General features: G+C 41.3%; 1 protein-coding gene across 1 annotated transcript in view; it reads right to left on the reverse strand.

The window, feature by feature from the left end:
* LOC140210040 (polymeric immunoglobulin receptor-like) overlaps positions 1–25,518 on the reverse strand; it is an 85,857-nt gene that overhangs the window by 50,344 nt on the left and 9,995 nt on the right. The window contains exons 4-5 of the mRNA XM_072278814.1: positions 22,072–22,392; positions 6,393–6,713 (exon numbers count right to left, since the gene is read on the reverse strand). Coding sequence (XP_072134915.1) covers positions 6,393–6,713; positions 22,072–22,392 — 642 coding nt within the window. The remainder of the gene's footprint in view (positions 1–6,392; positions 6,714–22,071; positions 22,393–25,518) is intronic.

Here is a 25,518-nt window from a genome sequence, read left to right on the forward strand (position 1 = left end):
CAGGAGAAACGGAGACAGTCTCACCCCGATTGACATCAATGGATCTGGGGCTGAGAGGGTAAATAGCTTTAAGTTCCTCAGTATACACATCACCGAAGACCAGCTGCGTGGTGAAAAATGCACAACAGGACCTCTTTCATCTCAGACGGTTGAAGAAGTTTGACCTGAGTCCTCAAATCCTAAGGACTTTCTACAGGGGCACAACTGAGTGCATCCTGACTGGCTGCATCACTGCTATGGATGCAAACTGTACTTCACTCAATCGCAGAGTTTGGTGAGAACAGTCCAGCGCATCAATGGATGTGAGCTCCCCACTATTCAGGACATTTACAGCGACAGGTGTGGACCCAAAGGATCCATGGGGACCCAAGTCAACCCAATTATGAACTGTTCCACCTGCTACCATCCGAGAAACGGTACCACCGCATTAAAACCAGGACCAGCAGTCTCTGGGACAGCTTCTTCCACCAGGCCATTAGACTGATGAATTCACACTGATACAATTGTATTTCTATGCTATATTGATTGTTCTGTTGCACATACTATTTGCTGAAAATTACTATAAATTGCACATTGCAGATTCAGTCGGAGACGCAACATAAAGGTTTTTAATCCTCTTGTGTGAAGGATAAGGAACAGAGTCAATTCAATTCAGTTCAATTGATGTTGGAGACCAAAGCTGACAAGGCCTTTTGTAGCTTCATAAAACTTTGGGTAGGTCACATCGAAAACAATAATATGTAGTTCTGTTTGCAACCATGTGCAAAGGATGTAGATGTTTAGGAAAGGATAAATGCCTTGCTAAAGGTCTACATAAGCAACATCCACTGCCTTGCCTTTATCCACTTTCCTGGTAACCTTCCCAATAAAATCTACAAGTTTGATTAGACATGTACTACCACACACGAAGCCATGCTGACTATTCTTAATCAGCCCTTGTCTATCCCAATATGATATGTCTTTCCGGTCAATTAGAATACATTCCAATAACTTTTCTGCAACTGATGCGAGATTCACTGCCCTACAATTTCCTAATTTATGCTTTGAGCCTTTTTTCAACAGCAGAACAGCACTGGCTACTCCCCGATCCTCTGGTACCTCTCCTGTTGCTAAGAATAGTTTAAGTATGTTGTCAGGGCCCAGATATTTTCTGCACGTGTCTCCCACCAGGTCCGAGGGAACAGCTTAACAGGCCCTGGGGATATTTCCACAGTGATATGCCTCAGGATAGCAAACACCCCCTCCTCTGACAGAGTGACATTTCATGGAGTTCGAAGGCAGGAAAATGTGCTGAGCTTTCCACTGGAAATTGGTGTCCCATCAGTGGGTCAGACCCTGCACTGGGTGAGAGCAACATGAGGGGGTTTCCACTACCCTTGTCCACTCCCTGCAGGGCTCTGCATTACTGTGGAGCCTCCGGATATTCCTGCTGCCCTGACTCTTCCCAGAGAATATATGAATCGGACATTGCAGTAGGGACATCAACTCAGTCAATGAGAAACCTACCGACAGATACTTGTGGATGATTGCCAGATGTTGAAATTCCACATCTGTAATGTCCTGTATCATTAGAGACAAGATTCTCCATAGTAACAGTAAATATTCCCTGGGATGTGTTGTCTCTGATTATCATTCTTCCATGCTGCTTATTTTGCCCATTTGTATTCACTAACGATGTGCATTGACGATCCCACATGCGGCACAAATACTTTGTTTGTGAACGGTACATTGGTGAATAGTGACAATCGATTGTGATCGCTCTTCCCACAACTCCTACTTTATCTTCTGCCCATAAGGCACCTGAAACTGAAGGAGAAGCTTCTCAGAAAATGCACAGGTAAAATCAAATTAACACAGGGAGATTCAACATTCTAGATCGTTTCATGTCATTTCCTGTACAAAGGTGTAAAGGAGAACAAAATCATTATCACACTGGATCTGAAACAAAAGATAAGAAATGCAATCATTATAATAAAGATATTTTATATAAATCTGTCACTGTGTTCTAAGGAATCTGGCACACTGTCAATTGGTGTAATTGAATTCCACATATTCTGAGAAGACAATAGCATCGTCCCTCATCACGTGATCACAGCTCTTCACAAGTAATGATTTTTTTTTTGATTGGAGTCATCGTTGTCACTACCTACTAATGTCTGTTACGTACTCCGTAACTGGGTTGCCAAACCAGCAGAAATGGATCACTCAGTTGGAGTCTGGATTACTAGATCTAAGAAAGTTTTATTAAAGAAACAAGCAACACAGTAATCGAAAGGATAATAAATGCAACAGTTCAGCAATGATAAACACACATGTGCACAGAATTAAGATAACAGGATCAATCAAGCTCTATCGTTGTCTAGGGGTAAATGACCAATTTCAAAGTGACACAAAGTCCAGTACAATTTAGTTCAGTTCGCAGTAATCGTTGCCATGGCAATGGACAATGTGGGGGGAAGGAGAGAGAGAACAAGAACGAATGATCATTCAAAACGGCTTCCACACACAAACCTGCGATATTGCTCACAAGCAGCTTTCGGGGAGTCCTTTGTGATGTCACCTGAGGTCACCGACTGTGACCCCTCCTCCAGATGCGGTCGATCCTCTGCAGTGAACCTGGCAGCCAAGCAAGGGTGGACACACACCGGGTTCCCGCTGATCGTACCTTTCCACCCTGTGTGTCTATGGCTTGGTTCCGCAACCAGCCTTCCAAACGACTCCCGCCGACTTGCGGGGGGGGGGGGGGCACCGCTTCCAGGGTCTCGTTACCTCGGGTGTCGTGTGTGTCCTGCCTTAGCGAACCTGTCCCTTTTTATCCCCCTGCTGGGGTATCGCCTGTCCAGACTTCAAACAGTTCAGGGTTCAAAGGGTGAGCCGCTCTAGACAGCTCTCTCTCCCGTCCCTTCATTACACATCTCCAAATGCTGCTCCATTGTCTTCCTTATCTCTCTCTCTCCCGAAGACAGGTGGCAGACCAACTGCTGATCACACAGGACAGTTAATATCTATGTGTATTCTTGTCACATGTCTCAGTGTGTTTCCACATTTCTGAGTCAATAGATTACCGATCCAGTCTCATTCCAGGCAGGTGAGCACAAGATCAGTGGTGGGTAACTTACTGGAAGTGATTGTGTGAGACAGGATCTACCTGTATTTGCCAAGGCAAGATCTGATTTTGGATAGTGAACATGATTTTATGCATGGGAAATCCTCTCTCAAAAATATTTGACTTGAGTTTTTTTTGAGAGATGATCATAGGAACTGATGAGGACAGGACTTTAGAATTTAGCAGCTGAGTTTAGCAAGGCTTATGACCATACCTTGCATAGTAGACTGATCTGCAATGTGGGATCTCATGGTAGGCTAGTAAGATGGATACTGAATAGGCTTGGTGGAAGGAGTCAGATTGCCCTGACGAAGGGTCTTGGCCCAAAACGTTGACTGTGCTTCTTCCTATGGATGCTGTCTGGCCTGCTGCGTTCCACCAGAATTTTGTGTGTGTGTGTGGTAGTGGAGTGTTGGTTCTCTGGCAACTTCAGGCTTTATTACCAGTGGGGTGCCATCAGGATCAGTGCTGTTATTTGTTAACCACTGTTGTTTGTCATCAATATTAATGAAATGAAATGAATATAATGGAATGAAAATGCAGGTGACATGATTTCTGCTTTATGGTTGACAGTGGACAGTGGAATAAGTTGTCTTAATTTACAAGAGGATCTTGAAAATGAGCCGGTGTTCAGCCCCATTACTCTGTGCCAGCAAGCTCCTCTCCCCCCACAACCTGAGCCTGTATTGTCTGCTTGCATTTGACCTGTCTCCCTCTCTTCTCGGTACTACCATCAGGTGGAAGGTGCAGGAATCTTGGGCCCCACACCACAGGGTTCGGAAACAGTTGTTGTCCTGCAGCTATCAGGCTCCTGGATTGGTTTCACTCGCCTCAGCACTGAACTGACTCCGCAGCTGTGGACTCACTTTCAGAGACTCTGCCTCTCATGTTCTATGTATTATTTGTTTGAATATTTGTATTATCTGCACAATTCATCACCTCTTGCACATTGGTTGCTTTTCAGTCTTTATTGTGTGTGGTTTTACATGGATTCTATTGTGTTACTTTGTTTTGTTGGCAAAGGTATGGTGCATAATCACTGTCTTCATCCCAGGGTAGAGGAGTCGAAAACTAGCGACCCTCGGCTTAAGGAATGAGGGGAAATTGTTAGAAAGCCTGGAGCAGCAGTGTTTTCCACAAGCAGCAGTGTGTGCGTGGAAAAAAAATGCCAGGGGAAGTGCTAGAAATGGGTACACACGCACTATTTAAAATACATTTGGACAAGTTCATGTATAGGAAAGTTTTAGAAGGATTTCGTCCAATTGCAGGGAAATGCGTGAAGCTCAGGAAGAAACTGTGGTCAGCATGGACGATTTGGGATGAAGCTCCTCTTTGCATAACCTATAACTCCCTGACTCTGCAGCATCCTCTCTAAACTGGAACACACTTTTGAAAGGTTAAATTCAGAATTCTATTTCATTGCATAGATGTGACAGCTTATGGGATCACAGCCAATCAGATTGCACTTCAATTTCAAAATTCAAAGTTCAAAGTACTTTTATTATCAAAAAATCTATACCATATACAACCTTGAGATTCACCTCCTTGCAGGCAACCATAAAACAAAAAAAAATAGAACCTTTTTAAAAAAAAAGACTGTGAAAGACTACAGATAAAAGAGGAAATCAAAGTAAGCAAATAACTTTTGGAACTGAAATTCACAAAACTGAGGCCACAGGCAAGAAGTCAGTCCTCATTCTAACCAATTCAGGAGCCTGTTAATTGCCAACCACAGCCTCAGTTCAGCGTAAAGACAAATAAACCAGGCGGTGCAGCAAGCTGAACACCAGCCCATCCCTCGCCTTAGACTGACATTCCAAAAGGGATTTGAAGGCTTATTTTCCTTGTTGTAATCATGAAATGCAGCAGCCTTGTTCATATCATACATAAACTCAAATAGAAGTAATGGATTCCCTGCTCATGTCTCAAAGTGAGTGAGGTTTTTTATTCAACAACCAGAAACTCAGTTTCAGCAGTTAGTAATTTACCTGGGCTGCTCAGATATTCAAAAGCTAGAGACGACCAAAGATAATGAGACAATAAGACATAGGAGGAGAATTAGGCCATTTGGCCCATACAGTCTGCTCCACTATTCTATCAAGGCTGATTTATTATCCCACTCAATTCCATTCTCCCCGTAATCTTTGATGCCTTTCCTAAGCAAGAGACTATTAAGTATGTTTTAAATATACCCAATGTCTTCGCCTCAAAAGCCATGTATGGTATTGAATTCCACAGATTCAACACCCTCTGGCTACAGAAATTCCTCCTCATCTCTGTTCTAATGTACGGAGTCTGCACATCCTCCATGTGGAATGTATGGAGTCTCCCCGAGTGGTCCTGTTTCCTCCCACAGTCTGAAGACATACTCATTAGGATAACTGGTCTTTGCAGATTGCCCTGTGATGAGGTTACAGTTAATTGGGTTTGTCGAGAGTTCCTTCGGTGTTGTGGCCTAAAGGGCTGGAAGTGCCTACTCTGTACTCTATCGGTAAATAAGTAAAATAAAGGGACGCCCTTGAATTCTGAGGCTGATTTTTCGGGCATGATTTCCCCCATATAGAAACCATACTTGATCATACACCTCCAAGTACCCCAAAATCTTGTTCATAATAGTGGACTCCAACACCTTCCCAGCCACTGATTTCATGCTAACTGATCAGCAGTTTCCTCTCTTTTGTCTCCCTCCTTTCTTAAAGAGTGTGCTGATATTTCTGATTTTCCAGTCTTTTGAACATTCCAGAGACTAGTTATTCTTGAAAGGTCACCACTAATACCTCCACAATTTCTTTGTGTAACTCTTTCAGAACCTTTGTGTGTAGACCGTTTGGTCCAACTGACTTTTCTACCTGCAGATCCCTCAGCTTCCCAAGCACCATCTCCTTAGTAATAGCAACCACACTCACCCATGCCCCCTGACATTGCAAAATTTCTGTCGTTCCCACCAATATTATAAATTGTTCCTTTTGCTTATATGAGAGTGTCACTGTCTCACAACTCAACACCTATTCTAGTCTTTTCAAACCATAGAGAAAGGTATGAAAGGAATGTTCTCAGTTTGTCTGGACATGCAAGTACAACTATGTCTGAGATGCTTCACATCTTCGTGCAGGAAGAGACAGACTTAACTGTTCACTGCACTTTATTTCTATCCCATGGAGGCTGCAATGTGCAGCTTATACAAATGCAAAGAAATTCCTTACCCTCACTAGAAGTATAAGAGCAGCAGTAAGAGAGCAACAAAAATAAATATTTAAATGTAGCCTCCCTTGAAATTAGAACTTACTGGTGCCATTGATTTCCATCACATAACTGCAGATCTTTCTGTTGTTGAAGGCTGTCACATTAACCATTGCAATGGATCTTGCTCCAAGCAAAGTCGAGGCACTGCAGTAATATTGATGGTGCCGCTGGTTGAAGGATTGACAATGTAGAGCCAGTTCATTGGTATCTGAGATCTTTGGATGCCCAGATGATGTTACTTCATACCATTTGTACTGGATGGGAAGGGAACCCTGGAAAGACTCAAAGGGAAGTGACACGGTGCTCCCAAGACGTGAGACATTTGCTGGTGACAGATATCGAAGCACAGGCGCAGACACAGGTTCTGCAGGAAACAATTAATCATTCAGACACTAAATGAACATCTGAAAATCAAACACTCTTCTACCACTTCATTAGGTATAAATGTTCACCTGGTCATTCATGCATATATCTCAGGTACATTCCAAGACAGGGAAAGGATGGGAGAGTACAGGAACTGTGGTGTACAAAGGAAGCTGAAAATCGAGTCAAGAAGAGAAGAAACGCTTATAAAAGGTTCAAAAAACTAGGTAATGATAGAGATCTAGAAAATTATAAGGCTAGCAGGAAGAAGTTTAAGAATGAAATTAGGAGAGCCAGAAGATGCCATGAGAAGGCCTTGGTGAGCAGGATTATGGAAAACCCCAAGGATAATCCAGAGAGTTTTTACAGGTATATTAAGAGCCAAAGGAATGTAAGGGATAAAATTGGTCCTCTTGAAGATCAGAGTGGTCGGCTATGTGCGGAACCAAAGGAAATGGGGGAGATCTTAAATAGGTTTTTTGCATCTGTATTTACTAAGGAAACTGGCATGAAGTCTATGGAATTAGGGGAAACAAGAAGTGAGATCATGGAAACTGTACAGATTGAAAAGGAGGAGGTCCTTGCTGTCTTGAGGAAAATTAAAGTGGATAAATCCCTGGGACCTGACAGGGTGTTCCCTCGGACCTTGAAGGAGACTAGTGTTGAAATTGCAGGGGCCCTGGCAGAAATATTTAAAATGTTGCTGTCTACAGGTGAGGTGCCGGAGGATTGGAGAGTGGCTCATGTTGTTCCATTGTTTAAAAAAGAATCAAAAAGTAATCCGGGAAATTATAGGCCGGTAAGTTTAACGTCGGTAGTAGGTAAGTTATTGGAGGGAGTACTAAGAGACAGAATCTACAAGCATTTGGATAGACAGGGACTTATTAGGGAGAGTCAACATTGGTTTGTGCGTGGTAGGTCATGTTTGACCAATCTATTGGAGTTTTTCAAGGAGGTTACCAGGAAAGTGGATGAAGGGAAGGCAGTGGATGTTGTCTACATGGACTTCAGTAAGGCCTTTGACAAGGTCCCGCATGGGAGGTTAGTTAGGAAAATTCAGTCGCTAGATATACATGGAGAGGTGGTAAATTGGATCAGACATTGGCTCAATGGAAAAAGCCAAAGAGTGGTAGTAGAGAATTGCTTCTTCGAGTGGAGGCCTGTGACTAGTGGTGTGCCACAGGGATCAGTGCTGGGTCCATTGTTATTTGTCATCTATATCAATGATCTGGATGATAATGTGGTAAATTGGATCAGCAAATTTGCTGATGATACAAAGATTGGAGGTGTAGTAGACTGCGAGGAAGGTTTTCAGAGCCTGCAGAGGGACTTGGACCAGCTGGAAAAATGGGCTGAAAAATGGCAGATGGAGTTTAATGCAGACAAGTGTGAGGTATTGCACGTTGGAAGGACAAACCAAGGTAGAACATATAGGGTTAATGGTAAGGCACTGAGGAGTGCAGTGGAACAGAGGGATCTGGGAATACAGATACAAAATTCCCTAAAAGTGGCATCACAGGTAGATAGGGTCGTAAAGAGAGCTTTTGGTACATTGGCCTTTATTAATCAAAGTATTGAGTGTAAGAGCTGGAATGTTATGATGAGGTTGTATTGGTGAGGTCAAATCTGGAGTATTGTGTTCAGTTTTGGTCACCAAATTACAGGAAGGATATAAATAAGGTTGAAAGAGTGCAGAGAAGGTTTACAAGGATGTTGCCAGGACTTGAGAAACTCAGTTACAGAGAAAGGTTGAATAGGTTAGGATTTTACTCCCTGGAGCGTAGAAGAATGAGGGGAGATTTGATAGAGGTGTATAAAATTATGATGGGTATAGATAGAGTGAATGCAAGCAGGCTTTTCCCACTGAGGCAAGGGGAGAAAAAAACCAGAGGACATGGGTGAAGGATGAGGGGAAAAAGTTTAAAGGGAACATTAGGGGAGGCTTCTTCACACAGAGAGTGGTGGGAGTATGGAATGAGCTGCCAGACAAGGTGGTAAATGCGGGTTCTTTTTTAACATTTAAGAATAAATTGGACAGATACATAGATAGGAGGTGTATGGAGGGATATGGTCCGTGTGCAGGTCAGTGGGACTAGGCAGAAAATGGTTCGGCACAGCCAAGACGGGCCAAAAGGCCTGTTTCTGTGCTGTAGTTTCTATGGTTCTATGGTTCTATTCTACAATTATGATGAGGGGCAAGAGAACCCATCAAGTGTGACAGTGGAAAAGTGTGTATGGAACCAGAGGAGGTAGCGGAGGTACTTAATGAATACCTCGCTTCAGTATTCACTACGGAAAAGGATCTTGATGATTGTAGGGATGACTTACAGTGGACTGAAAAGCTTGACCATATAGACATTAAGTAAGAGGATGTTCTGGAGCTTTTGGAAAGCATCAATTTGGATAAGTCACCAAGACCGGACGAGATATACCCCAGTTTACTGTGGGATGGGAGGGAGGAGATTGCTGAGCCTCTGGCAATGATGTTTGCATCATCAATGGGGACGGGAGAGGTTCCAGAGGATTGGAAGGTTGCAGATGTTGCTCCCTTATTCAAGAAAGGAAGTGGAGATAGCTCAAGAAATTATAGACCAGTAAGTCTTACTTCAGTGGTTGATAAGTTGATGAAGAAGATCCTGAGAGGCAGGATTTATGAACATTTGGAGAGGCATAATATGATTAGGAATAGTCAGCGTGGCTTTGTCAATTGAATTTTTTGAGGATGTGACTAAACATATTGATGAAGATAGAGCAGCAGATGTAGTGTATATGGATTTCAGCAAGGCATTTGACAAAGTACTCCATGCAAGCCTTAAAGAGAAAGTAAGGAGGCATGTAATCCAAGGGGACCTTACTTTATGGATCCAGAACTGGCTTGCACACAGAAGACAAAGAGTGGCTATAGATGGGTCATATTCTGCATGGAGATTGGTGACCAGTGGTGTGCCTCAGGGATCTGTTCTGGGACCCCTTCTCTTCATGATTTTTATAAATGACCTGGATGAGGAAGTGGAGGTTTGGGTTAGTAAATTTGCTGATGACATAAAGGTTAGGGGTGTTTTGGATAGTATGGAGGGCTGTCAGATGTTACAGCGGGACATTGATAGAATGCAAAACTGGGCTGAGAAGTAGCAGATGGAGTTCAACCCAGATAAGTGTGAGATGGTTCATTTTGGTAGGTCAAATATGATGGCAAAGTATAGTATTAATGGTAAGACTCTTGGCAGTGTGAAGGATCAGAGGGTTCTTGGGATCTGAGTCCATAGGACACTCAAAGCTGCTGCGCAGGTTGACTGTATGGTTAAGAAAGCATATGGTGTATCGGCCTTCATCAACCATGGGATTGAGTTCAAGAGCCAAGAGGTAATGTTATGGCTATATATGACACTGGTCAGACTCCACTTGGAGTTCTGTGCTCAGTTCTGGTCACCTCACTACAGGAAGGATATGGAAACTATAGAAAGGACTCAGAGGAGATTTACAAGGATGTTGCCTGGATTGGGGAGCATGCCTTATGAGAATAGGTTGAGTGAACTTGTTCTTTTCTCCTTTGAATGGCGGAGGATGAGAGGTGACCTCATAGGGTGTATAAGATGATGAGAGGCATTGATCATGTGGATAGTCAGAGGTGTTTTCCCAGGGCTGAAATGACTAGCACGAGAGGACACGGTTTTAGGGTGCTTGGAAGTAGGTATAGAGGAGATGTCAGGGGTAAGTTTTTTGTGCAGAGAGTGTATGGAATGGGCTGCCGGCGACGGTGGTGGAGGCGGATACAATTGGGTAGAGACTCCTGGATAGGTCCATGGAGCTTAGAAAAATAGAGGGCTATGAGTAAGCTGAGGTAATTTCTAAAGTAATACGTGTTCGGCACAGCATTGTGGGCCTAAGGACCTGTATTTTGTTGTAGGTTTTTCTATGTTTCTATGTTTCTATCTAATGTGTCAATCACGTGGCATCATCTCAGCCCATAAAAGCATGCAGACATGCTCAAGAGGTTCAGTCACTGTTCAGGCCAAACATCAGAATGAGGAAGTAATGTGATCTGAGTGACTTTGACCATGAAATCATTGTTGGTGCCAGACGGGGTAGTTTAAATATCTCAGGAACTACTGATCTCCTGGGATTTTCACACAAACTTTCTGTAGATTTTCAAGAATGGTACGGACAGCATGAAAAGACATCCAGTGAGTAGCAATTCTGTGAACAAAAGTGCCTTGTTAATGAGAGATGTGAGAGGAGAATGGCCAGACTGGTTCAAGCTGACGGAAAGGTGACAGTTTGGTGGATTTCAGGAGAGAATGAAATTGTGATTGGGTTCAGTGACCTGCTGTAGAGAGGGAAACATTTGGCACTGATATTAATGTAGAGATAGTGAGGGATGGTCAGGGTCCGGACAAAGACTATGAGACATTTCTTTTATGGAAAGCACAAAGTCAGTCACTGGAAACCTACCATCATTTACTTTTAGTACTAAATTAAATCTCGTACTGACACCTGTTGTTTACACCCGCTTATAGAACATAGAACATAGAACGTAGAATAGGACAGCACAGTACAGCAGCTCTACGCTTCACATGGAAAGGAAAAAACAAGTTCTTTACTACTGCTGCAGAAGCAGAGAAATTCATTTAGGAAAACTGCGGTGCTGGTACTGACTGAGAGACAGGATATGATTACAGTAATAGGTGGAGATAACTTTTTAGGTATAACAAGGTGGGTGGGGAGTCGGTTAAAGCGGTCGGATTAGGGCTTGGCTTACTAGCACTTTGTGGACCATATCATGTGTCTTTTTCCTTTCTGTTTCTTTGTGGAGTATATCCTGCCTATTTGTTTTTATTTGTTAGTTAATCTGGCAGGAATATATTATTTCTATGTTTTTGGGTTATGTTGGTTGTTTACTTGTTGTTCGAGAACACAGCATTTGCAGTGTTCGTTGGTAATAATTGAGCATGGGGATAGAGTTCAACAGGTTTTTTTTGGAGTTTTCATTTTATTGCATTCCAGACTCAGCCATCCATGTAAATGTGTATTTTCGCACGTGTGCATGAAGTTTAGGACATGAAAATGGTTAATTTCATATCATGGAACATTAATGGGTTTGGAAACCAAATCAAGAGGAAAAAGACTTTATCATACCTTAAATGTAAACAAATTGTGTCCAGGAAATATATTTTAAAGATGTTGAAGCACTGAAATTTGGAAGAGATTGGGTGGGCCATGTATTCAATTCATCAATTAATAGCAAACAAAATGGGACAATGATTTTAGTTAACAAAAAACTTAGTTTTGTATTGCTTGGGGAATTTAAAGACAAGGAAGGCAGGATAATCTGTTTAGATGCACTTATTAATGGGGTGAAAGTAGTACTTTGTAACTTATATGCACCTAATAAGAAAGACCCAGACTTTCTTAACAAGGTGAACGAAATTTTAGGTACCAAGGAAGGACAAATAATTTTAGCAGAAGCCTTTAACCAAGTAATGGACTCTGTTATTGATAAAAGCAAATTTCAGACATCACCAGTACCTAGGGACAGGGCTGCTTTACATCAACTTATTGAGGATATCGGTCTGGTGGATATATGGCGATTGGTGAATCCATCCGGAAAAGAACATACATTTTTCTCTTATCAACATCAGTCCTACTCTAGAATAGATTTAAATACTGAAGGGGGAAGGAGGGGTAGATGGCGAATGAATACTGTGCTGTTAAAAGATGAGGATTTCAGTGATAAGTTGGCTGAGGATCTGACTTCATTTTTTTGAATTGAATGTAGGGACCACAGTAAAGCTGTCCTCAGTTAGGGAGGCATTCAAGGCGTATCGAAGAGGAAAATTAATAGCACAAACATCTTAAAGGAAGAAAGAAGGTATGGAGCAAATAAAAAAACCTAGAAGCAGAAATAACCACATTGGAAAAGGTCTTATCAAGACATTATACCGACGACTTATACAAAGATCTGTGCAATTTGAAATTCCAGCTAAATAACATGTATAACAAAGAAGCAGAACATGTATTATTTAGATTAAAAACAAGTTTCTACGAAGGTGGTGACAAAACTGGTTAGCGGCTGGCACAATATCTAAAGCAGTAGAAGACGAATAGTGTTATACCTCTAATTAAGAAAGGGGATACATTAGTGTCATCATCCAAAGAAATAAACAAAGTCTTTCAACAGTTCTGTGAACATTTATATGCATCACCATTTAAACATGATCATGAGGAGCTGAATCAGTTTTTTGCTAACATAAAATTGCCTATATTATCCCCACAACAAGCTAAGTCCTTGGATGCCCCAATTACTGAGGATGAGGTTCGACGGGCTATTGTGGCTATGAAAATGGGGAATATTATAAGAAATTTCTGGACATGTTGGCTCCTATTCTAACAAAAACCTATTCAGAAGCATTTAATTTGGAGTTTTTACCTAATACATTTAATGAAGCATTAATATTGTTGATCCCAAAAAAAATCAGGGATGCAATAGATCCTTCCAATTATAGGCCTATAAGCTTAATTAATGTGGACTGTAAGATACTGACTAAAATACTGGCTGTGATTAGAGTAAGTAAGGCTGAACTCCTCAAGAAGTATCCCAGTTACTGCCATCTCCCTGGGCACCGAAAAGGCCTTTGACAGGGTAGAGTAGAGATTTTTAACCACAGCCTTGTCATTGTTTGGGTTTGGCTCCATCTTTAAATCATGAATTAGAATTTTGTATGAAAACCTTAAGGCTGCAGTATTACAGATGCAATCATATCCCCAGTTTTCAACGTTTCAAGGGGTATGTACCAAGGCTGCCTCCTCTCCCCACTGTTATTTACTACTATTTTTTTGGAACCGTTGGCAATCATGATTAGAGCAGATCCAAATATTAGAGGGGTGAAGGGAGGTGGAAAGGAACTTAAGCTGATGTTATATGCTGACGATATTTTATTACTGATTAGTGACCCTCCTAATTCCTTACCCCCACTAATGAAAACATTTCAATTCAATTCTGAGGTATCTGGTTATAAAATCAACTGCAATAAATCGGAGGCTATGCCAAAAGTCAAAATTGTGTTATTCAAGTTCAGTATCTCAGTTTAATTTCAGATGGGTGCCAGTTGGAATGAAGTATCTAGGGGTCAAACTCAGTCAGAATTTGGATGAAATAATTACTTTAAATTATGATTCATTATTGAGTAGGATCAGAAGTAATCTGGATAAGTGGGGGGGCACTGAGACTGTCACTCTGGAGTAAAGTCAATGTAGTTAAAATGGTCATAGCGCCTCAGTTTAACTATCTTTCTATGATGCTTCCTTTACATATATCAGATTTGATCTACAAGCAATACAACAAAATTATCAGTGATTTTCTATGTGATAAGAAGAAGCCCAGAATTAAAATGAGTAAGATGTGTCTGTCCAGGGACATGGGTGGGCTCAGTCTACCAGATGTCAGGGCATATAAATTATCCTTTGAAGTGACCAAATTAGCTAAACATTGGGACAGGGCTGATGTTGATTTAGATTGGGTGATTATAGAACAGAGCCTGGCTGCACCACATTCTCTCCTTAACATCCTCTCACAACATGTGGAAAACAAGACTAATCTAAATCCTATACTATTTCACTCAAGGAGTGTGTGGAGTACAATTCATAAAGCTTGTAGAATGTCACACTTAAACCAGTTATACTCCTCGCTCTGGAATATCCCTGAGATATGCATTGGGAAGAGAATGGTGTACTGGAAAGAATGGAAGATTAAAGGTGTAAATACAGTAGGTGATCTCTGAAAATGGGATTTTTATGTCATATGTGGATTTGCAGAGGAAATATAACTTAGTAGATAAAGGGTATTTTTGGAAGTATTTACAAATAAGACATTGCATTAGTAGCATATTTAAGAATGGTGACTCCCAAAGTAACTCTTTAACTGAATACTTCACATTATCACAGGGAGTTCATAAAGCAACAGTGTTTTATAAAATGTTCAAGCACTCTGTGGGTGAATCGTGTAACAATCTCAAAGCAGCATGGCAGAAGGATCTTGGAAACGATATTGAAGATAATGAGTGGTCAAATATTTTATCAAATGTGGGTAGACATATTAGGGAAGCGAGAGGGTAATTTATTCAGTATAAGATAGTACACAGATATTATTGGACACCAACTAGACTCTAGAAAATGGGGATTGTTGAAAATAATTTATGGTGGAAATGTAAAAATGGGGTGGGCACATATTTTCACATGATTTGGGACTGTTAATTGGTTGGTCCATTTTGGTGTAAAGTTCTGGATTTGTTGGGGAATTGGTCGGGTTCCACACTGCCCTTGTGCCTACGGCTTTGTCTCTTGGGTGATAGGACAATGATACCTAATGTTAACAATGACAAATTTACTATTTTAAAGGTGGGTCTCATCACAGTTGCAAGAATTATATTGCAAAACTGGAAGAAACCCAGATGTCCTACTGTGAAGGAATGGACTGAGGAAATGATTAAGATTTCATTATATGAACACATGTTGGGAAGAATTAACAGTGAGGGAAAAGAGCAAGATGCGTGGGATCAATTTTGGTTGTATGTTAATTTAAACTCAAATTAGAACTTCTTTCTGTTTCTAAGTTTTATTTGTTTTCCTGTCATGGGATGGCTGTGTAAATATGTGTAAATTTTATTCTGCTTTGTAAAACAAGAATAGATAATCATAAAAATTTGAATTATATATAAAAAAAGAAAGAGACCCCTCATGATGTCTGAAACTGTGCCCTTTCGATCTGAAGCAACTCATACTCATCAGGTCTGGCAGTATCTATGGAAATAAATAAATAGTTGACATTTCTGAAGGGGTCTCAGCCTGAAACATCAGCTGTTGATTTCATTCATAGATGTAGCCTGACCTGCTGATTTCCTCCACAATTTTGTATATGTTGCTCTTCTTGTCCAGCATCTGCAGAATCTCTTCTGTTCCTGTTCTAATATTGGTCAGACAAATGTCATTGGACATCAGAGAGTTATACAGTATGGGATCAGGCCCTCCAGCTCAACTCATTCACACTGACCAGCCTGAGCTAGGTCCACCTGTTGGATTAGTTCCATTTCCCTTTTCTATATATGTGCTGGTATAGAAATCTTCTATTCATTTTTACTGTACCCATGGCTACCACTTCCTCTAGCAGCTCACTCCATATACCCACTGCCCTCTGTGTGAAAAACATGCCCCTAAGCTCTTGTTACATCCTTCCCCTCTCTTCCTTTACCTTTAAACCAAATCACTATAAAAATAATACTATGAGCATTCACATTATCAATTACTCTCGTGAATTTCTATACCTCAAGAAGCTCACCCCTCAGCATCTCACCCTCCACGGAAAAAAAATTTCAGCCTATCCAATCTCTCCTACTAACTCAACACTTCCAGTCCTGGCAACACCTTTTTGTAATCTTTCCAGTTCAAGGACATCCTTCCTACAGCTTGGAGATCAGATCTGCACACAATACTCCAATTGTAGCCCCACCAATGACCTGTAGAGCTGTAATGTGATGTCCTAACTATCTTTCTCTATTCTCTAAACAATTAAGGCAAGTGTGTCTTAGTTATCTGGATAGACAGGGTCTGATTAGGAACAGTCAACATGGATTTGTGCATGGAAGGTCATGTTTGACAAACCTTATTGAATTTTTTGAAGAGGTTACTAGGAAAGTTGACAAGGGTAAAGCAGTGGATGTTGTCGATATGGACTTCAGTAAGGCCTTTGACAAGGTTCCACACGGAAGGTTAGTTAGGAAGGTTCAATCATTAGGTATTAAGATCAAAGTCGTAAAATGGATTCAGCAGTGGCTGGGTGGGAGATGCCGGTGACTAGTGATGAGCCTCAGGGATCTGTACTGGGTCCAATGTTGTTTGTCATATACATTAATGATCTGGATGATTGTAGATTGGATTAGTAAGTATGCAGATGATACTATGATAGGTGGAGTTGTGGATAATGAGGTAGGTTTTCAAAGCTTGCAGAGAGATTTAGGCCAGTTAGAAGAGTGGGCTGAAAGATGGCAGATGGAGTTTAATGCTGATAAATGTGAGGTGCTACACTTTGGTAGGACTAATCAAAATAGGACATTCATGGTAAATGGTAGGGCAGTGAAGAACACTGGAGAACAGAGGGATCTAGGAATAATGGTGCATAGTTCCCTGAAGGTGGAATCTCATGTGGATAGGGTGGTGAAGAAAGCTTTTGGTATGCTGGCCTTTATAAATCAGACATTCAGTATAGGAGTTGGGATGTAATGTTGAAATTGTACAAGGCATTGGTAAGGACAAATTTGGAGTATTGTGTGCAGTTCTGGTCACCAAATTATAGGAAAGATGTCAAAAAAATAGAGTACAGACTAGATTTACTAGAATGTTACCTGGGTTTCATCACCTAAGTTACAGAGAAAGGTTGAAGAACTTGGGTTTTTATTCTTTGGAGCGTAGAAGGTTGAGGGGGGACTTGATAGAGGTATTTAATATTATGAGGGAGATAGAGAGAGTTGACGTGGATAGGCTTTTTCCATTGAGAGTGGGGGAGATTCAAACAAGAGTACATGAGTTGAGAGTTAAAGGGTAAACGTTTAGGGGTAACATAAGGGTGAACTACTTTACTCAGAGAGTGGTAGCTGTGTGGAACGAGCTTCCAGCAGAAGTAGTTGAGGTAGGTTCGATGTTGTCATTTTGAAGTTAAATTAGATAGCTATATGGACAGGAAAGGAATGGAGGGTTATGGGCTGAGTGCAGTGGGTGGAACTAGGTAAGAGTAAGCGTTCGGCACGGACTAGAAGGGCCGAGATGGCCTGTTTCCATGCTGTAATTGTTGTATGGTTATATGGTGTCAAATGGCTTTTTCACCACCATGTTTAACTCTGTTAGCACTTTTGAAGAGATTTGTACTTTTGACACTTTGGTCTGAGTAGTCCCTGCTGTTTACTGTGTAACCCTGCCCTAGCTTACCTTCTGAAAAGTAATGCTTCACTATTGTCCAGTTTAAATTCTCCATCCATTTCCTAGCCTACTTTTCCTGTTGAAAAATGCTGTTGTATTATTAGATAAGTTTCTTCATAATTTTCGTTTCACCTACTAATTACTAACCTGCCTGTTACCTTCTTATACAAATTGTTAATATAGATAACAAGCAACAGTGGCCCCAGCAGTAATCACGACAGCACACCACTGCTCACAGCCCTCCAGTATGAAAAGCAACCCTCCAGCACGACTTTCTGATTCCTACCACTAATCCAATTTTGCATGTGAGTGACTAGTTCCTCTGTGAAAATTTTGTACCACACAGGATCTAGTATTACAAATGCATAATTCCCTGAAAGTGAAGACACAGAGACTGAGTGGTGAAGAAGATGTTCGGTTTGCTTATGGTCATTCATCAAGGCAATGACTTCAGGAGTTATGATGTCATTTTACAGCTTACAAGAGCCTGGTGTGACAGCACTTGGAATAATGTGTGTAGTTCTGGGACCTGGTGTGCATTTGATGTATTCTTGGCAAAATGCTGGAGTCTGTAATAAAGGAGTTAATATTTAGTCATTTAGAGCAGCTTAATCTAATCAAATGAAGTCAAAATGGTTTCTTTGAGGCATTTATTAGCCTTCATGGTATTTGGAGAGGTGTGTTAGCGTGGATTAAAAGCCAACTATTGAATCAATATAAGGAGAGTCAAAATAAATGGATCTTATTCATGCCCAGAGGATGCATATCATGGACTGCTTGAAGGATCCACATTTGAAAGTTTCCTACTTGGTCCTCAAGACTTACATAAATAACTTGAAGAGAAAACAGATTGTCTGATGTCCAAATTTGACTGTAGGAAATATGAATTCATTTTCTGTATGACGCTATTGTATTTTGTGTGTGCAGCCCCCCTGGCCACCCTCAGAGTCGCTCGGCTCGCTGTCGTCTAGGGAAACAGCCTCGGCCCCGCCAAACTGGGTAATTCGTTTGTGTGGATGCTGTGTGAGGTACCCCACCCCGCCCAAATAACAGACAATACACCAGATACGATTAAATGATTTACAGTTTATAGATATTACTGGAACTATATAATTAAAAGAGAATAAAATATAAAAGGAAAATAAAAGGCGCCACACTTATCAAAGTTCAATCTCTTCGTGCACAAAACCGTTGGAGCTCAAGGACCTTCTTCTTCACCCTGTGACCCCTTGGACCACCTCGACCGGCCGCCTGGGACCAACAACGGTGGTCGACCAGACGCTCCACACGAGTCCGTCTCCGTCTCCTCGCCGAACGTCCCGCTCGGGGTCCGACCCCGTTAGCGGACTCACAGCACCTGGTCCATCCTCTGTCTCGCTCTCCCGCCTTCTGCCCCAAAAACCCCGCGCATACAGTATCTTCAAATACACCAAAACCATAACAACTATCCCAATTGGTTAATAGCACTCTCTTATCACACACTAAACCACAATAAGCTGCTAGCGCAAACTTTCTCAGCGTTAAAGCACAACAAAGCCGCATTCCCCAGATTAACATAACAAAAACGCCATTTTAATTAGCCTCCGCAGTAACATAAAAATCGAAACCCCCTTACATGTGGTTATTATGTATTCTGGTAATATATCTCAAGGTTTGTGGTGTGGTAGAGACAAATTGGTACTCAGGCTTTGACCTAGTTAGTTAGTTTAGTTTAGTTGAGGGGGAGTGAACCGGTGATAATATATGTTTTTGTTGACCATTAATTCATATTTTCCCTGATTCGGTTATGCTAATTTTGAATATCACTGTACAAGATAATTTGTTTTACTGTTTTCATAATAAAGGATCAAAGTACTTTCTTCGACTTGGGACACAGTTATTTGGAAATGCATCATACAGCGTTGAGTCCCTCACTCTCTGAGTTTTTGGTTTGTTTTCAAGTAACCATTACAATGCCAATGACATAAAAATGTCTGGGTTGATGATGATATCAGAGCTCCCCAACTGTATATGGATAGATGAATGTGGAGCCAAGACATGGTCAATGGGACAGTCTGAGGTTACGAACCTCAATATAAGGAACCTAAAAACAGATTGTTATCTACAGTACATTAAAAAAAACTGCAAATGAGAGGCATCCAGGTGTATTGCAAACAAATGGAAAAAAAGTTTTTGCATGACAGTTTGTAAGAAAAGCAAATGATACACAGTCTTTTATTGCAAGAGGTTTGGAGATCCGATGGAATGAATTCTTGTTGTTGTGACCATGCCTGGAGCACACTGTGTAATTTTATTCATCCAGTTTAAGGATGGATATATGATTGGAAAAAGTTTGGAACAGATATATTGGGATGACTCCTGACTATAGGACCCACAGCTCCAACCTGCTAACTAAATTTGCTGACAACATTAAATTGATTGGCCTTATCTCAAATAATAACAAGGCAGCCTTCTGAGAAGAAGTCATCACCCTGACACAGTGGTGTCAAAAAAACCAACCTGCCCATTCAATATCGCAAAAACAAAGAAGCTGGTTGTGGACTACAGAAGAAACGGAGACAGGTTCACCCCGATTGACATCAATGGATCAGGGGCTGAGAGGGTAAACAGCTTTAAGTTCCTCAGTATACACATCACCGAAGACCAGCTGCATGGTGAAAAGTGCACAACAGGACCTCTTTCAAATCGGACGGTTGAAGAAGTTTGGCATGAGTCCCCAGATCCTAACAACTTTCTACAGGGGCACAACTGAGAGCATCCTGACTGGCTGCATCACTGCTATGGATGCAAACTGTACTTCACTCAACCGCAGAGTTTGGTGCGGACAGACCAGCGCATCAGTAGATGTGAACTCCCCACTAATCAGGACATTTACAGCGACAGGTGTGGACCCAAAGGATCCATGGGGACCCAAGTCAACCCAATTACAAACTGTTCCACCTGCTACCATCCGAGAAACGGTACCACTGCATTAAAACCAGGACCAACAGTCTCTGGGACAGCTTCTTCCACCAGGCCATTAGACTGATGAATTCACACTGATAAAATTGTATTTCTATGCTATATTGACTGTTCTGTTGCACATACTATTTGCAACAAATTATAATGAATTGCACATTGCAGATTCAGACAGAGACAGAACATAAAGGTTTTTACTCCTCGTGTGTGTGAAGGATAAGGAACAGAGTCAATTCAATTCAATTCAATTGATGTTGGAGACTAAAGCTGACAAGGCATTTTGTAGCTTCATAAAACTTTGGGTAGGTCATATTGAAAACAATAATATGTAGTTCTGTTTGCAACCCTGTGGAAAGGATGTGGATGGTTAGGAGAGGGTACTACTACTACTGCTACGTTGTCTCAGGCCTAGGGAGCCGGCGTCGGGCACGATGACGGACTCTCCACTTCTCCCTCTCCCTCATCAGTGTGTTCAGTTCATCTACATTAGCCACGCCGCTGACTTCTAGGAGCGTGTTGACCATAGTATTGGGAGGGTGCCCAGGGTTCATCCTCCCGTGCTTGGGCGCCCATATGATGACTAGGCTGGCAGGTAGCTTGGGGTGGCGTAGACAGTGCCCCGCTAGTTGCAGTCTTCTCGCCTCGATTTTAGTGGAGAGAATTGGTAAGTTGTTATAGAGCTCGACGTTCATTATGTGCTGTTGCCAGCACAAGGAGAGGGTAAATGCCCTGCTAAAAGTCTGCATAAACAACATCCACTGCCTTGCCTTTATCCACTTTCCTGGTAAGCTCCTTAATAAAATCTATAAGTTTGATTAGACACGCACTACCACACACGAAGCCAAGCTGAATATGCTTAATCAGCTCATGTCTATCCAAATATGATATATCTATCCAGTCACCTCGAATACATTCCAATAACTTGCCTGCAACTGATGTGAGATTCACTGCCCTACAATTTCCTAATTTATGCTTAGAGCTTTTTTAAACAGCAGAACAGCATTGGCTACTCTCCGATCCTCTGGTACCTCTCCTGTTGCTAAGAATAGTTTAAATATGTTTGTCAGGACCCATGTATTTTCTGCACATATCTCCCGTGAGGTCTGAGGGAACACCTAGCAGGCCTTGGGGATATATCCACAGTAATATGCCTCAAAAAAAAAAACACCTCCTCCTCTGCCAGGGTGACATTTCATGGAGTTCGAAGGCAGGAAAATGTGCTGAGCTTTCCACTGGAAATTGGTGTCCCATCAGTGGGTCAGACCCTGCACTGGGTGACAGCAACATGAGCGGGGTTTTTTAACTCTTGTCTACTCCCTGCAGGACTCTGCACTGCTGTGGAACCTCCGAATATTCCTGCTGCCCTGACCCTTCCTAGAGAAAATATGAATCAGACATTTCAATGGAGACATAATGTTAATCAATGAAAAACCTACCGTCAAATACTTGCAGATGCACATCAAACACTGGATGATTGCCAGATGTTGTAATTCCACATCTGTAATGTCCTGTATCATTAGAGACAAGATTCTCCATAGTAACAGTAAATATTCCCAGGGATGTGTTATCTCTGATTGTCATTCTTCCATACTGCTCATTTGTCCCATTTGTATTCACTAACAATGTGCATTGGCAATCCCACATGCGGCACAAATACTTTGTGTGTGATCGGTACACTGGTGAATAGTGACAGTCGATTGTGATCGCACTTTGCGCAAGTCCTCTTACTTTATCTTCTGCCCATAAAGCACCTGAAACTGAAGGAGAAGTTTCTCAGAAAATGCACAGGTAAAATCAAATTAACACAGGGAGATTCAAGTTTCTAGATAGTTTCATGTCATTTCCTGTACAAAGGTGTTAAGCAGAACAGAATCATTATCACACTTGATCTGAAACTAAAGATAAGAAATGCAATTATAATAATAAAAAATAAAGTTATTTTATTTAAAGCTGTAGCTGTGTTCTAAGGAATCTGCCACACTGTCAAATGGTGTAACTGAATTCCACATTGACTGAGAAGATAACAGCATCATCCCTCATCTCGTGCTCCCTGCTCTTCACAAGTAATGATTTTTATTTGATTAGAGTCATCATTGTCACTACCCACTAATGTCTCAGTGTGTTTCCACATTTCTGAGTCAATAGATTACAGATCCAGTCCCTTTTCAGGCAGGTGAGCACAAGATCAGTGGTGGGTAACTTACTGGAAGTGATTGTGTGAGACAGGATCTACCTGTATTTGCCAAGGCAAGATCTGATTTTGGATAGTGAAGATGATTTTATGCATGGGAAATCCTCTCTCAAAAATATTTGACTGAGTTTTCTTTGAGAGGTGATCAAAGGAACTGTTGAGGACAGGACTTTAGAATTTAGCAGGCTGATGACCAAACCTTGCAAGGTAGACTGATCTGCAATGTGAGATCTCATGGTAGGCTAGTAAGATGGATATTGAATAGGCTTGGTGGAAGGATACAGACTGTGATAGTGGAGTGTTGGTTTTCTGATAACTTCAGACTTTATCACCAGTGGTGTGCCATCAGGATCGGTGCTGTTATTTGTTAACCACTCTTATTTGTCATCAATATTAATAATTTGGAATAAAAATGCAGATGGCATGAAGTCTACATTATGGATGACATTGTTGTGCAGTGGACAGTGGAATGGGTTGTCTTAATTTACAAGAGGATCTTGAAAATGAGCCGGTGTTCAGCCCCATTACTCTGTGCCAGCAAGCTCCCCCCCAACCTGAGCCTGTATTGTCTGCTTGCATTTGACCTATCTCCCTCTCTTCTCGGTACTACCATCAGGTGGAAGGTGCAGGAGTCTTGGGCCCCACACCACAGGGTTCGTCAATAGTTGTTGTCCTGCAGCTATCAGGCTCCTGGATTGGTTTCACTTGCCTCAGCACTGAACTGACTCCGCAGCTGTGGACTCACTTTCAGAGACTCTGCCTCTCATGTTCTATGTATTATTTGTTTACATATTTTTATTATTTGCACAATTCATCATCTTTTGCACATTGGTTTTTTATCAGTCTTTGTTGTGTGTGGTTTGATATGGATTCTGTTGTGTTACTTTGTTTTGTATGGTGCATAATCACTGTCTTTATCCCAGGGTGGGGGAGGTGAAAAGTAGAGACCCTCAGCTTAAGGACTGAAGGGAAATTCTTAAAGAGCCTGGAGCAGCAGTGTTTTCCACACAGAGCAGTGTGTGCGTGGAAAAGGCTGCCAGAGGAAGTGCTAGAGATTGGTACAAGTACACTGTTTAAAATACATTTGGACAAGTTCCTGTACTGGGAAGTTTTAGAAGGATATAGGCTAATTGCAGTGAAATGCACGAAGCTCAGGAAGACACTGTGGTCAGCATGGACGATGTGAGGTGAAGCTGCTGTTTCCATAACCTATGACTCTCTGACTCTGCAGCATCCCTCTAAAGTGGAACACGCTTTTAAAAGGTTAAATTCAGAATTCTATTTCATTGCATAGACGCGACAGCTGATGGAATCACAGCCAATCAGATTGCACTTCAATCTCAACAATCAAAGTTCAAAGTACATTTATTATCAAAGAAACTATACCGTATACAACCTTGAGATTCACCTCCTTCCAGGCAACCATTAAAAAAAAACAGAACCCATTAAAAAAAGACTGTCAAACACCCAATAAACAGAAAAAAAAGAACAAATCAAATTAAGCAAATAACATTCGGAGCTAAAATTCACAAAACTGAGGCCACAGCCAAGAAGCCAGTCATCACTGTAGCCAATTCAGGAGCCCGTTAATTGCCAACCATGGCCTCAGTTCAGTGTAAGCAGAAAGCTGAACATCAGCCCATCCCTTGCCTTGGACTGACATTCCTTTAGTGATTAAAAGGGATTTGAAGGTTTATTATACTTTTTGTAATCATGAAATGCAGCAACCTTGTTCATAGAAGGAATGAATTCCCTTCTCATGTCTGAAAGTGAGTGAGGTTTATTATTCAACAACCAGAAACTCTGTTTCAGCGGTTAGTAATTTACCTGGGCTGCTCAGATATTCATCAGCTAGAGATGACCAAAGACAATGAGACCATAAGACAAATGAGGAGAATTAGGCCATTTGGCCCATACAGTCTGCTCCACTATTCCATCAAGGCTGATTTATTATCCCACTCAATTCCATTCTCCCTGTAATCTTTGATGCCTTTCCTAAACAAGAAGCTATTCTTTCTTTTCTTTATTAAACTTTTTATTGAATTAAAAGGAGCATGTATACAAACAAGTGGAGAATTATCTCAAATATATATAGAAATAACAATGCAAACAGAAAGTGAAATAGACATTATCAAAATCATACATAGTATTAAGCTAATATGTAGTATATAATAAAAAAAGAAGACAGCTGATTCTCATCTTATCAATTCATGGAGAGAATAAAAAACCTTAAATTTTTAAACGATGAAAAAATACTCACTGCTCTATACGAGAAAAGGTTAAAAAAAAAGGGGGTCTGGGCAGTCCATCCTGAGGATACGATCAAAAAAAAAGAAAGACTTTCTAATCAAATCTAAAACTTCGAAAAAAAGATTGGAAGAGACATAGTATGAATAGACATACCAGAATGGGAATGGGAACCGTCCGCCAGAGATAGCAGGATTTCCCAGTGGCCATACATTTTAATTCCACGTCCCATTCCCATTCTGATATGTCTATCCACAGCCTCCTCTACTGTCATGATGAAGCCACACTCAGGTTGGAGGAATAACACCTTATATTCCATCTGGGTAGCCTCCAACCTGATGGCATGAACATTGACTTCTCAAATTTCCGCTAATGCCCACCGACCACTCGTACCCCGTCCGTTATTTATTTATTTATGGACACACATTCTTTTTCTCTCTCTCCT

The sequence above is a fragment of the Mobula birostris genome, chromosome 14, assembly GCF_030028105.1.
Source record: "Mobula birostris isolate sMobBir1 chromosome 14, sMobBir1.hap1, whole genome shotgun sequence".
In the NCBI taxonomy this organism is placed as follows: Eukaryota; Metazoa; Chordata; class Chondrichthyes; order Myliobatiformes; family Myliobatidae; genus Mobula; species Mobula birostris.